This window comes from Nycticebus coucang, chromosome 18 (genome assembly GCF_027406575.1).
Source record: "Nycticebus coucang isolate mNycCou1 chromosome 18, mNycCou1.pri, whole genome shotgun sequence".
In the NCBI taxonomy this organism is placed as follows: domain Eukaryota; kingdom Metazoa; phylum Chordata; class Mammalia; order Primates; family Lorisidae; genus Nycticebus; species Nycticebus coucang.
The window spans coordinates 76,406,350-76,420,621 of record NC_069797.1 but is presented as its reverse complement, the minus strand read 5'-3'; the positions used below and the strand labels follow the sequence as shown (position 1 = coordinate 76,420,621).

General features: G+C 53.0%; 2 protein-coding genes across 2 annotated transcripts in view; both read right to left on the bottom strand.

Moving 5' to 3' along the window:
- TMC8 (transmembrane channel like 8) overlaps positions 1–14,272 on the bottom strand; it is a 256,022-nt gene that overhangs the window by 219,476 nt on the left and 22,274 nt on the right. The gene's annotated exons all lie outside the window — the stretch shown is intronic.
- On the bottom strand, positions 202–5,401 carry SYNGR2 (synaptogyrin 2). The gene is made up of 4 exons (XM_053570581.1): positions 4,569–5,401; positions 1,790–2,027; positions 1,255–1,394; positions 202–1,157 (listed from the first exon to the last, which is right to left on the bottom strand). The coding sequence occupies exons 1-4, from the start codon at positions 4,665–4,667 to the stop codon at positions 960–962; spliced, it is 675 nt and encodes a 224-aa protein (XP_053426556.1). The 5' UTR covers positions 4,668–5,401; the 3' UTR covers positions 202–959.

The following is a 14,272-nucleotide window of genomic DNA, read 5'->3' as shown; positions in this document are numbered from 1 at the left end:
CTGGCAAGGCATCTCAGGAAAGTCAGCTGTGCAAGCTGAGCACAGTTGCTATTTTAAGACGTTAGTGAAAGGTCCATGAAGGATGAGACCCTGGACTGGGGAGAGGCTACCACCACTTTGTTCAAAATATGAGTAGTTCCAGAAGGCCGGCCCCACGGGGGTTCCCAGAACCAAATCTCTTCCACCCCAAGGCTGAGGCCAGCCAATGACAATGGAGACTGGATGAGAAAATCTTTATTCTGTCCAACTGTCTGGCAGAATCCATCGAGGGGGGCCAGGGCATTTTCTCCAAGGCTCAGCCCTTGGCCCTACCCACCTTTAACTAACAAAGGCATAATATTTACATAAAGCTGGGTGTTGTCAGGCAAAGCCCGTCCCCCTGGGCTGGACAGCTGCCCTGCCCCCACACCCAGGGCAGCCCAGAGGCACTGGCACAGGGTGGTGACCCCAGACCATACAGCAGTGAACATGGGGCCTGGCCCAAGGCCAGGCAGGGGCTGTGGGGACAACCTGAGTGAGGAGGAGGCAGGGGGCTGGAGCCTATACCACCAGCCACAGGAGACGGGTGAGGCCCCCCTACCTGTCTTTGGCAGAGAACCCCAGTAACTGGCTGCCACCACTGTGGCCTGGGCTCTGCTCCTTTGGGCTGGGGGGAGAAGCGAAGGCACTTGTAGAAATGGCGCAGGAGGTTCCTTCCACTACTAGCTACTCTAGGCCAGGCTGGGGGTCATTAAAAGCAATCAGAAAACCCATCTGGTAAAAACCCTCTTCTAAAAAATGCTCTTGAGTGGGCGCCTGGGAAGTTCTCTAGGCACAGGCATGGGTTATTGGGGTATGGCTCTGGGGAGCAGAGTGGGGCTCTAATTGCAGCAGACACCGGCAAAAGCTGGCAGCCTCAGAAGCAGGACATGGGGAAAGTCCAGGCCCCAGTGGCCCCGTCCCCTTCCCACCTGCTGCTCTCAGTACACAGGGGGTGGCTGGTAGCCCTCGGTGGTCTCTGCATTCTGGGTGAAGGGTGGCTGCTGGTAGTTGTCCACAGGCGCTCCCGGGTAGGAGGCATAGGCTGTGCTGGGGTCTGGAGTGGGATCTACGTAGTTCTGGGTAAAGTCATCCACACCAGCTCTGTAGCGCTGGTAGGCGAGGGAGGCCAGCACACCCTGCAGGGAGCCCCAAGGACTGAGTTACAGAGGGAAAAGGGGTGTAGGGGGGAGGGGACCTCAGGACTCCAGAGCTGCCTACCCCAGGCCCACCTACCCAGGAGAATATGGAAAAGAAGCTGAAGGTGATGGCTGCCCGGGCAGAGTCAGCACCAATGAGCACATCATTTGGGTCAGTGGCCGTCCACTGGTTGGTGAGGAAGCAGAAACCAACAAACCACAGGAAGGTCCAGAGAGCTGGGGAGAAGACAAGGAGGGCTCAGCTCCAAGGAAGGGCAGGGGCTTTCCAGGGCCCTGGGAGGGTAGGACAGGCCCTAAGCAGGGATCTCCCGGGAGCCCCAGGGTGTGTAAGCCACAGGAGCAGAGGGGCCAGGTGGAGGCCCCGGGAGGGCCTGGCTCCAAAGTCCTGAACTCAAGGCCAGTGGGTTTCAGCAGATGGGCAGCAATGCCTACTGCCAGCCCAGAGAACAGACAGAGACACAGACCAAGCCTCTCTGCTCAACTGGGGCTGGGGACCCTGAGCTGCTCCCAGTCCCTCCTGAAGGGACTGAGGCCCCTCCATCCCAGAATGCTAGAGGATAACCCCTCCCATGCCAGTTCACCTCCCAAGCTCCAAGGGTAGTGGCAGATACCTGAGAAGAGCAGGTCACTAATGACCAGGTACTTGCGGTCAGTGACATTGCTAATCTGGGGGAAATATACGTCAACCACCAAGAAGAAGGCCGAGGCCAGGAAGGCCAGCACCCCGATGGCGCTGCCGTAGCGGCAGGCGTCTTCGTTGTGGTTGAACACGCAGTACATCTGACTTGACGAGTGGGTGTTGCTGTAGCCCTCCCCAAAGATGCATGAGAACACAACCAAGGCGAAGACCTGAGGGAAGAGGAGGGTCCAGTAGGGCTGGGGGGTCCCCGGAACAGCCCCCGTGGGGACACGAGGGAATGGATGGGACGTTGGCAGACTACCTGTCAGTGTTGCCTGCAGGAACTACCTCATTAGGGCATCTGATGGGGATGAAGGGCAATCACCCCACCACCAACCCACCCCCACTTTGAGCCAGTTTGGGCTTTTTCCTTTTTAAGAACTTCAATTGCTTTACTGAACTAATTTTATTTTTTGAGGCAGTCTCACTATGTCACCCTCAGTAGAGTGCTGTAGTGTCACAGCCCACTGCAACCTCCAACTCTTGGGCTTCAGCAATTCTCTTGCCTCAGCCTCTCAAGTAGCTGGGACTACAGGCGCCCGCCACAATGCCCGGCTATTTTTTTGTTGCAGTTGTTTAGCTGGGCCGTGCCGGATTTGAAACCTCCACCCCCGGTGTATGTGGCTGGCGCCGTAACCACTGTGCTATGGACATGGAGCCTATTGAACTAATTTTTTTTTTTTTTTTTGAGACAGAGCCTCAAGCTGTCACCCTGGGTAGAGTACCATGACATCACAGCTCACAGTAACCTCAAACTCCTGGGCTCAAGCGATTCTCCTGCCTCCGCCTCCCAAGCAGCTGGGACCACAGGTGCCCGCCACAACGCGGGGCTACTTTTTGGTTGCAGCCGTCATTGTTGTTTGGCGGGCCCGGGCTGGATTCAAACCTGCCAGCTCAGGTGTATGTGGCTGGCACCTTAGCGGCTTGAGCCACAGGCGCCAAGCTGAATTGAACTAATTTTAAATAACATGGGCCATAGGCTCAAGGCCTGTAGCTCAGCAGCAAGGGCGCTAGCCACATACACCGTAGCTGGTGGGTTCAAACCCAGCCCGGGCCTGCCAAACAACAATGATATCTACAACCAAAAAATAGCCCGGTGTTGTGGCTGTTTTTATTGTTGTGGCTTCTTCTTCGGGCGCCTGTAGTCCCAGCTACTTGGGAGTCTGAGGCAAGAGAATCGCTTGGGCCCAAGAATTTGAAGTTGCTGTGAGCTGTGACACCATAGCACTCTTATCGAGGGCAACATAAGACTGTCTCAAAAAAAAAAAGATGGGCCACAAATTCACAGAAACCCAGGCTTGGGGTCTCACCCACTTCCCACTCCATTATCTTCTGCCAAAGCCATCTCTGTAGTGCCCAACCTCTGCCTGAACACACTGGGGTGCATCTTGGGAAAGGCATGCTCGTGCCCTGGGGCTCCAACCTCCTGGAGCCCTATCCCAGCCCTGGTACCCTCCAACACCCACTGTCCCCAGCCCAGTCCAGCTTTCTTCATATAAGGGTTCTGGCCTCTTTGGCATCCCTGTCCCTCCCCTGAGAGAGCCCTAGTCTGTCTCCACCCCACAGTGGGTCCTACCTGGCTCCTGGTCACATGATGAGTGGGAGTCTGACCAGCATTCTTATGGACACAGCTCTGAACTCAGACCCCTGGAGGACCCAGGGTATGGTCTGTCCACCAGCCAGAGCTACCCAGAGGGGTTCCACCCCGTAGGAACAGCTCCATGCCTCCTCCCCAGACTTCAAGGCCAACACCTATGCCTACCCCACCTCATCAGATGCAGGAGGGCCCTGGGCCTCTCCCCTGCCAAGTCCTGCCCCTGTCACACAGGAAGCTCTCATTAAGAGTCTGGAGCAGACGGTCCCAATCCCCACCCCCACCCCGTAGCAATTGAAGCCGGAACTCCGGGATGCTGGGAGCCGGCTGCCCATCCAAGACTCCTGGCACTGCTGTCCCGACCCACTGGGCATGTGTTCGTTCCTTGGGCACAGCCCAAGACAGAGGCTGTCAGACCCCACGGCCAGACTGGGAGGGGAGACCTCAAAGGCTCTGGGCCCGAGTATGGTCTGGGCAACGCAAAGCACCCTCTGACACCTCCAGCTTCCAGCGCCGGTTGTCCAAACATGGACCCACCCCCCAACCTAGTGTTGGGGCTCTCGGCCAGCTTATGGGGAGGGGTATGCCTTGGGGACACTCAATCGTGGGTGGGGAAGCAGACCCCTTGACTTGCTCCTGAATAGGAAGGAGACCGAGTTTCAGGGTGCGAGAACGCCCTCTCTCCCCCACGCCCTGCACCCCACGTGGCTTCGGAAAGCCCCTTCCTGGTGAATTCTCCGACGAAGGAACCGCGGCATGCGGGCCACCTGTCCAGGAGCTGCCCCCAAGCTTCTCCCGCTGTCAGCGGGGCGAGGGCCTGCTCCCGGCTGCGCCTCCCGAAACCCTGCGCAGGGCGGCGGGGCTGGGGCCGTGGTCAAGGAGGGGAGTAGGTGGCGGGGGCCCGGGCCGGGGCCGGGAAGGGACAGCGCGACCCAGAACGGGAAGGGAGGAAAGGCGGGGCGGAGCGGGACGCTGGACGTCGGCCCCACTCCAATGCCGGGCCCGGGACGCGCAGCCCTAGCCACCTGTCGCGGCCGCGGGCCCGCAGGCTCGCCGTTCCCGCAGGGCCCGGCGCCGACTGTGTCCCAGCGGCGCCCAGCCCTTTCCCGGGGCTCACCATGCACATGGCGCGCACCACCACCTGCGGCTGCGTCAGGAAACGCCACAGGTCGAAGGAGCCGCCCGCCTTGGCCGCGCCATAGGCCCCGCTCTCCATGTCGCTGTCGCCGCCGCCGCCGCCGCGGAACGCTGAGGAACCGGCCGGGCAGCCCCACGCGCCCCGCCCCGCCCCGCCCCCGGGGGCGTGGCCAGGAGGCCTCCAGGGACCGAGGGCAAAGTGTGGCCCTGGCGCCCGGCGGGAGGGTATGCGTTTCCAGCCGCTGGGGGCCTTCTAGCCGCTGAGGGCTCATTGTCCACTCCACCGCCTTTTCGGGGGCTCGTCCCCCCGCTGCGCTGGCCTGCAGCACGACCGGGAAGGATCAGAGAGTCTCCCAGGAGGAGGGACAGACGGAGGCCCCCTCATCGTCTCGCTCCCGCCCTCAGGTCTCTTCCTCCAGGAAGCCCGTCAGACACCTGTTCCGGACTCCAGCAGCCCAGGATCCAGGCTCCTAAGCTCAGCATTCCCCTTTCCCATCCCACTCAAAACCCCAGGCCAGGCTAGGCGCCTGTAACATACACCGAAGCTGGCGGGTTCGAACCCAGCCCGGGCCTGCCAAACAACAATGTAATTACAACAACAAAAAAATAGCCGGGCGTTGTGGCGGGCGCCTGTAGTCCCAACTACCTGGGAGGCTGAGGCAAGAGAATCGCTTAAGCCCAAGAGTTTGAGGTTACTGTGAGCTGTGACGCCTCAGCACTCTGCCGTGGACGACCCTGGGGCTAAGACTGGGGCATTCTTGCTGGGCTGGGCCCCAAGGCTGAGAAGGGCAGTGTGGCTTCAAGGTTCCGGGTTCCAAGATGGTGTGCAAACAGAAACCAAGTCCTCGGGGCAATAGGCAGGAGGCTGAGCGTCTGGCACCGCGAAGGTGGGGCTGGGTTCTGCGTCTGTGCTGGGGTTGTGTTCTCCCAGCCACAGGCTGACCTGGCAGTGAGGAATTCCAGACAACCTTTGCTAGTAGTAAGGAAAGGTTAATGAGGGCATGTGAGCAAGGTGGGGTGCAGTCTGCCAGGTTGTACTGTGGGTTAAGCAGAGGACTGGGCCTGCAGGAGATGGATGCCTCTCCAAGGGAGAGGGGAGCAGGCATGAGGGAAGGGCTTGGCCTTTTCACAGTCTGTCCCAGGCCTTTTCACAGTCTGTCCCAGACCATCTCCCTGTTTTTCAGTAGACCCTTGGTCTCCGGGATTCAAGAATGAACACACAGGTGGCGCCCATAGCTCAGTGGGTAGGGCGCCAGCTACATACACCAAGGCTGGTGGGTTCAAACCCAGCCTGGGCCAGCTAAAAACTGCAACAACAACAACAACAAAATAGCCAGGCATTGTGGCAGGCGTTTTAGTGCCAGCTACTTGGGAGGCTGAGGCAAGAGAATCGCTTAAGTCCAAGAGTTTCAGGTTCCTGTGTGAGCTGCGATGCCACTGCACTCTATTGAGGGCGACAAAGTGAGACTCTGTCTCATAAAAAAGAAAAAGAATGAACCTATGGACCACAGATCAGTGGTAAGATAGGATTTTATTAGGCAGAAGGGAACACAGAAGGAGTAAAAAAATACCCGAGCTTCTGGGAAAGGGGAAGACCCAAGTCAGAAGTCTCCCACGTGGGAGACTTTGTCTAGGGGTATATATTACCTTTTGGTCAAGACTTAGCAGGTGGAAAAATATCTTTTCAAAGTTAATGGGTGTATTAACAAATGAATGGATGCAGTTTTTGTCTCAGGGAAGGCATTAGGGTGTGTGCTTCCTACTCAAGGTGGAACCACCCAAACCGTTTCAGGCTGCTTGGTTCATGACCTTGCTAGAGACCAGAGGGTATGGCCCAGGAAGGGCAGCTTGTTTGTGAGCTGCCTGGCCTCTGGAAAGGAGGGTCTGATTTCTGAGATCACTGGGCCTAGAGAATGAGGGGCCCCTGTCCAGCCCTGAGTGTGAGAGCCCTGTATCATTCCACACCTGGATGGACGGTAGGGGAGCATCTGAGAGGCGAGAACGGGGGCCCACACAGAGCCCCCTTCTATGTTCAGAATATCCTCCCACCACCACCAACATTATCTCACATGGTTATCCTTTTTGTGGCAAGAGAAGCTAAAATATACTCATTTACCATGAATTCCAAATCTACATAGTACAATTTTATTACCCACAACTCTTACATTGTGTTTTAGGTCCCTACACCTGTTCACCCTGCCTATCTGCCACTGTGTGTCCTCTGACCTTCACTCCCCATCCCCCTACCCCACAGGCTTTTCTTCACTCAATTTTTCTTCACCCTTCTTTCTGTAGGGTGGCAAGGGAGGGACCAGGGTGCTCTTGGGGGTACTCTGCCAAGCTTACATCTTCTGGTCCCAACCTTGATGACAAAGAAGGTGAGACTGGGCCAGCCCAGGCCAGCTTGGCCACTCCTTCCCAAGGCCTCAGTGCATTTTATGAGTCTATGTTCTTTAGAGCCCTGGCAGCAGGAGAACAGGAAGGAGGTTGGCTCAGCCCACAAAAGGAAGGGGGGTGCTGAATCACCAAGAGGGCAGTGCTGGCCCCTGGTCACCTGGTGAGTAAGAGCCAGGAATATGTGCCCCATTTTACAGAAGGAAACACTGAAGCTCAGACAGGCAACTCGGCTCGCCCATGAGCCTGGCCTCTGGAAAGGACAGACTTGGAAGGAAGGCACCCATCAGTGATGAGTGCCAAGGAGAGTCCTGGCAAAGCCCACTGGTGGGGCTGAGGGAGGAGGAGGAGGACCAGGACACAGGTGAGAATGTCAGGAGGCAAGGGTGGCCACCAAAGGACAGATAGGTGCAGGATGCAGAGGCCAGTGGTGCCTGGTGTCAGGCAGCATGAAGGGCCTGTCACTTTATTTATTTATTTTTTAATCATTTTAGTATTTATTGAAAGATGGAAGACAAGGAAAACATCTCTCAAACTCCAAAAACAAATCTTGCCCCTTCACTAAATGTAAAGCGAATGTTGAGACTTTTGCTATACAGTGACAATGAACTTGTCCAAAAAAATAAATGAAAGCAAATTTCTCCAAATGGTGCTAATTTATTATTTACAAAAATGTTCTTACCTGCCATGAGTATTTGAAAAAAACTTTTACACCCAGGAACATTTATGAAATACCTTAAAGATTTAACCTAAAAAATATGTTTCCCTACCCTCCACAATGCAACCCCCCAAAAGTTACAGAATGGATTAAAAAAACACACTAATACGCTAGCGTATGCCACATCCTTGCATACACACATACGCACACAGTGTTGTGCTAGATCAACCTAATCTAATCTAATCTTTATTTATTTATTTATTTTTTTTGGCAAGGGCTGGGTTTGAACCCACCACCTCCGGCATATGGGACCGGCACCCTACTCCTTGAGCCACAGGCGCCGCCCATCTAATCTAATCTTTAAGGTCAACAGCCTCGTTGACAAAGAAGATAAGACATATGGCTTCGGTAAAGTTGCACCTAAATATCACAAATGCTTAATTCTTTTGCTAGCTAACCTGAGTCTATATATTCTAACCTGAGTCAGTATATATATATATCTCACAGCAACCTCCAACTCTTGCCATCCTCTTGCCTCAGCCTCCTGAGTAGCTGACACTACAGGTGGCCACAACAACACCTGTCTAGTTTTTGTGTTTTTTTTCTCTTCTTCTTTTTTTGCAGTTTTTGGCTGGGGCTGGGTTTGAACCCTCCACCTCTGGCATATTGGGCCAGCGCCCTACTCCTTTGAGCCACAGGTGCCACCCGAGAATATATATTTCTTAGATAGATAAAAGGGTATAAACAGAATTAGGGGTGGGAGTAAGCACTATAGCAGACACCACCAAGGTACCTTAGATTTTATGTAAAGGTCTGTAAACCATTTGATGATTTACCTAACAATTATTTATTCTGTACAAGTCTGTGACCATATATAAACTATCTTAAGTGAGTTATTGTTCTGGTCCAAGAAATCGGAAATAAAAGCAAAAGATTTGTATTCAGTAAAGAACTGGAATGTACTAACTAGAAAACCACCAAAATAATGCAATATTAAAATAGAAAATTTTTGTGTGTAAGAGGTGGTCAACTCAGACTGCATCTGAAGAGGATTTTAAAATTATAACCTGGCGGCGCCTGTGGCTCAGTGAGTAGGGCGCCGGCCCCATATGCCGAGGGTGGCGGGTTCAAACCCAGCCCCGGCCAAACTGCAACAACAACAACAAAAAAGATAGCTGGGCGTTGTGGCGGGCGCCTGTAGTCCCAGCTGCTCGGGAGGCTGAGGCAAGAGAATCGCTTAAGCCCAGGAGTTAGAGGTTGCTGTGAGCCGTGTGAGGCCACGGCACTCTACCGAGGGCCATAAAGTGAGACTCTGTCTCTACAAAAAAAAAAAAAAAGAAAGAAAATAAAATACATCTTGTTAAATATATTAATTTTCTTTTTTTTTTTTTTTTTTTGTAGAGACCGAGTCTCACTGTCCCGCCCTCAGGTAGAGTGCCGTGGCGTCACACGACTCACAGCAACCTCTAACTCTTGGGCTCACACGATTCTCTTGCCTCAGCCTCCCGAGCAGCTGGGACTACAGGCGCCCGCCACAACGCCCAGCTATTTTTTGGTTGCAGTTTGGCCGGGGCTGGGTTTGAACCCGCCACCCTCGGCATATGGGGCTGGCGCCCTACTCACTGAGCCACAGGCGCCGCCCTAAATATATTAATTTTCAATTAAGAAAGAAAAAAACAGGGTCGGCGCCTGTGGCTCAAGGAGTAGGGCGCCGGTCCCATATGCCGGAGGTGGCAGGTTCAAACCCAGCCCCGGCCAAAAAAAAAAAAAATATTTTAACCACATATCTTCCTCGATACTGATTTTTTTTTTTTTTTTTTTGTAGAGACAGAGTCTCACTGTACCGCCCTTGGATAGGGTGCTGTGGCGTCACATGGCTCACAGCAACCTCTAACTCTTGGGCTTACATGATTCTCTTACCTCAGCCTCCCAAGCAGCTGGGACTACAGGCACCCGCTACAATGCCCGGCTATTTTTTTTTTTTTTGTTACAGTTTGGCCGGGGCTGGGTTTGAACCCGCCACCCTCGGCATAGGGGGCCGGCGCCCTACTCACAGAGCCACAGGCGCCGCCCATGATACTGGTTTGTTAAGAACTTTTGTCTTGGGCGGTGCCTATGGCTCAAGGAGTAGGGCGCCAGCCCCATATGCTGGAGGTGGCGGGTTCAAACCCAGCCCCGGCCAAAAAACCAAAAAAAAAAGAACTTTTGTCTCCCCAAAAGATAGATGCAAATCGATAAATCAAGACGTAAGATTAAATTGGTGGGGAGCAGGGTAAAACAGTGACGTATAAAACAAAAATCCCTGTTTATATGTATCATGATTATACACATCCCATGAAAATTCCTATGTTGTAAACACTGATTTTCTCCAAACTATCAAGATTTCCTACGGTATCTGCCTGTTAGTACAAACACCATTACTGTAATTGATTTTTATTTGTTTTGGTGAAAAGCTTCTTCTTCTTCTTTTTTTTGGAAAAGCTTCTTTTTAAATGGCATCCCCTAAGCAGAAATATGAGCAGTTTTGATGGGTATCAAAAATAAGTCCAGAACAGAAATTACTGAAAAGGAAATAGTTACAGCAGCCCAAAGGCAGCCAAAAAAAACCCAGGTGAAAGTCATCAAGCAAAGCATGGCCCAGAATAATGCCAAAAACAAATAAAACAGATTTGCAATAAGCAAAATTCCTTATAACAATGGATATACCAAACACTTTTGTTTGACTTTTTTTTTTTTTTGTGATTTTTTTGGCCGGGGCTGGGTTTGAACCCACCACCTCCGGCATATGGGACCGGCACCCTACTCCTTGAGCCACAGGTGCCGCCCTTGTTTGACTTTTAATTACAATAATGGAAGCAGCCTAAAAGAGTGAAGTCCACCATCTTTTAAAGAGATTTGTTTTACTCGTCTTTAGTTAGGTCCTGGCAATCCTGTTTCCTACCTCAATTTACTTTCTAGACCTTCTTTCAAAAAAGAAGTACCCCAAGTGGTCTACCTTGCTAGAGTAGGAGGGAGAACTTGAGAAAGATGAGGTACCACATAGTATCCTGTTAGTTATACCTAAATATAGCCATTAAGGGCCTGTCACTTTATACGTCAGTGTAGTGATGACCAATGTGACAGACCCTGTAAGGAACACAGGGGACATTCCACCCAGAAGTCAGCTGGGTGCTGGGGGCAGAAAAGGCCAGGACAGTGCAAGCCTCGGGAGGCACATGGCGCCCTGCGGGCCCTTAATAGACATCTTCCACTCGTGTGTAAACAGCATGGCCCTGTCTTTGCCCTGGCGGCAGCCCTGCCCTACGAGTCCATCGCCTGCTGCTCCCTAGTCAGCGCCCCTATGGGACCTCGCAGGCCAATGGCAGCTCCGGCTCTTCCTTGTGTCCAGCATCCATTTCCTCCCTCCAGCATCCTGGAGGTGATAGCTGCAGTGGAAGCCAGGCTGGCAGCCAACACAAAGGTTGGTCCCTAGGGCAGCTCCCCTGGTGTGGAGGCAGAGGCAGCTGGGTAGGGCTGCCTTCAGGCAGGGGCCAGGGCTGCCTCAGGTGCCCTTCCCACTCTGGGCCAGGCTAGGTGGAGCTGTGTCACCTCCCACCAGCCTGCCTCCCGGATGCTCTGGCATGGCACACCCTCCCCACACAGAAGGGCCAGAAATCAAAGGGTCCTCTCACCAGAGGCCACCAGTGTGAGGGTACTGCCCTGGACACTGATGTCACTTCCAGCCTGGCACAGGAACCAGCCTGATGTCTGCCCCAGCAGGAAGGAAAAGTTAGCAGGCTGCCTGGGGCGTGGCCTCCGCTGCATGCCAACATGCCTGTGCATCCTGACCAGTTTGCTGGTGATGGGTGGCCCCACCTGAGGACACTGGGCAGGATATCTCTACCTGGGGCCTGGCCCTGTGTCCTGAAGGGTGAAGTCAGCCAGAAGCTGGGACACTAGCTCTGGCAGAGTGGAAGAAGGTAGCCCAGGCATGGCTGGAAGGTTTTAAATCCCTCTTCCCCCCAAAATTCTCGTTATAAAACGCCTCATGAACTTGGAGGCTTAGCTGAGACTCCTGTCTCCTTCAGGCAGCCTTACCGAGGACCCGCCCCACCTGTGCCTGGGCTCGTGCCCTACCTGCAGTGTACACTGCACATTTCACATTTGGTTTTATTCTCGTGGAGTATATTTTAGGTTGAAAGACTTCGCCAATAAAAATACAATTAAATTTCAATTTCAGAAAAAAAGAATACTTTTTAAAATATAAGTATGTCCTATGCAAAATGTATCTAGTTATAGTCTTTCAGTCTTGTCTGTTTTACTGCAAGGGAAGCAAGTTCCTTCCGAGCAAGAAATGTCACTTAGAAGATTATAGATTCAAGGACCCCCGACCTTCAGCCTGGTGGTCTAAACATTCTTACATGGGCTGGGCGCGGTGCTCATGCCTATAATCCTAGCACTCTGGAGGCCGAGGTGGGCAGATTGCTTGAACTCACAGGTTCGGGTTGGAGACCAACCTAAGCAAGAGCCAGACCCCGTCTGTAAAAATAGCCGGGAGTGGTTACGATGCCAGCCACATACACCAAGGGTGGAGGGTTTGATCTTCGGCCTGGGCCCCCTAAACAACAATGACAACTGCAACAAAAAATAGCCAGGCATTGTGGCAGGCACCTGTCATCTCAGCTACTTGGGAGGCTGAGGCAAGAGAATTGCTTAAGCCCAAGAGTTTGAGGTTGCTGTGAGCTGTGATGCTAAGGCACTCAACCCCAGGGCAACTGAGGGAGACTCTGTCTCAGAAAATAAATAAACATTCTCATAGATTAGGAAAAACCACCACACTTAGTTTCACCCTGGCCACTTCTGAAAAGCTTTCATTTAATCCTTTTCATAACCCCAGGGCAGGTCCTTCTATTATCTTTGTTTTGCAGCTGAGGTCCAGGGGTTGGGTGGCAGCCAGTTAGCATAGGCATTGGAACTCTCCATGGGGCAGAGATCCCAGGCTCTTCTCCTCAAGGCTCTCTCCACTCTCTCTGTGTTCCTGGGGCGTGCATGGCAAAGAATGGATGGGGGGGCCATAGTCTCATGTAGGTCAGGCAACACTTCCTGGCTCCCACCAAACCTGTTAAGATCAGGACGGAATGGAGAAGAAGAGAGGTTGGAGCTGAACACAGTGGGGTTTGACATCAGACTTAGCCACTTTCTAGCCGTGTGGCCAGGGGCGACTCCCTTGTCCTCCCAGAGCTTTAGCTTTCACTTCTATAGAGCCTCAACCTAGAACCCCACCCTGAGCACTGCTGTGGAGATCAAATAAGATAAAGCAGGCAGGGCAATCAGGTAAGAGAAAGCAGACCGGGTGGGTGGCTCATGCCTATAATCCCAGCACTCTGAGAGGCCTAGGAGGGTGGACTGCCTGAGCTCAGGAGTTCGAGATCAGCCTGAGCAAAATCGAGACCCTGTCTCTACTAAAAATAGAAAAAAAAAAGAGGCAAGAAGATCACTTGAGCCCAAGAGTTGGAGGTTGCTGTGAGCTATGACACCACGCACTCTACCCAGGGTGACAGCTTGAGGCTCTGTCTCAAAGAAAAAAAAACGGCTCATGCCTGTAATCCCAGCACTGTGGGAGGCTGAGGAGGGAGAATTGCTTGAGCTCAGGAGTTCGAGACTTGCCTGAGTGAAGAGTGAGACCCTGGCTCTTAAAAAAATGGAAAAACCCAGTCGGGTGCCTCAGCGAGTACCTGTAATCCCAGGGGCTTCTGGAGGCTAAGGCAGCAGGATGCCCGCTTGCAGTGAGCAATGATGCCATTGCATTCTGTTCAGGGTATAGGGTGGGACTCTGTCTCAACAACAACAACAACAAAAGCAAACAAAAATAAGCAAGGAAATAAAAAAAAAGATAAAGTGCAAAAAGCTCAGACTTTGGCTTGGCGCCGGTTGCTCAGTGGGTAGGGCACCAGCCACATACACTGAGGCAGGTGGGTCTGAACCCTGCCTAGGCCTGCTAAACAATGACAACTGCAACAACAGTTGCAGAGAGTTGTGGCGGGCACCTACTTGGGAGCTGAGGCAAGAGAATCGCTTAAGCCCAAGAGTTAGAGGTTGCTGTGAGCTGTGACACCACAGCGCTCTACCAAGAGCGACAAAGTGAGACTCTCAAAAAAAAAAGCTGGCTCAGCACCTGTAGCTCAAGCGGCTAAGGCGCCAGCCACATACACCACAGCTGATGGATTTGAATCCAGCCTGGGCCTGGTAAACAATGACAACTACAACCAAAAAATAACTGGGTGTAGGGTGGCGCCTGTGGCTCAGTGTGTAGGGCGCCAGCCCCATATACCAAGGGTGGTGGGTTCAAACCCAGCCCCGGCCAAACTGCAAAAAAATAGCCAGGTATTGGGCGGCGCCTGTGGCTCAGCGGGTAGGGTGCCGGTCCCATATGCCGGAGGTGGTGGGTTCAAACCCAGCCCCAGCCAAATTAAAAAAAAAAAAAAAAAAAAAAATAGCCAGGTATTGTGGTGGGCACCTGTAGTCCCACCTACTGGGGAAGCTGAGGCAAGAGAATTACCTAAGCCCAAGAGCTGGAGGTTGCTATGAGCTGTGATGCCATGGACAGCACTCTACCAAGGGCGACAAAAAAAAAAAAAAAAGCTCAGACTTTT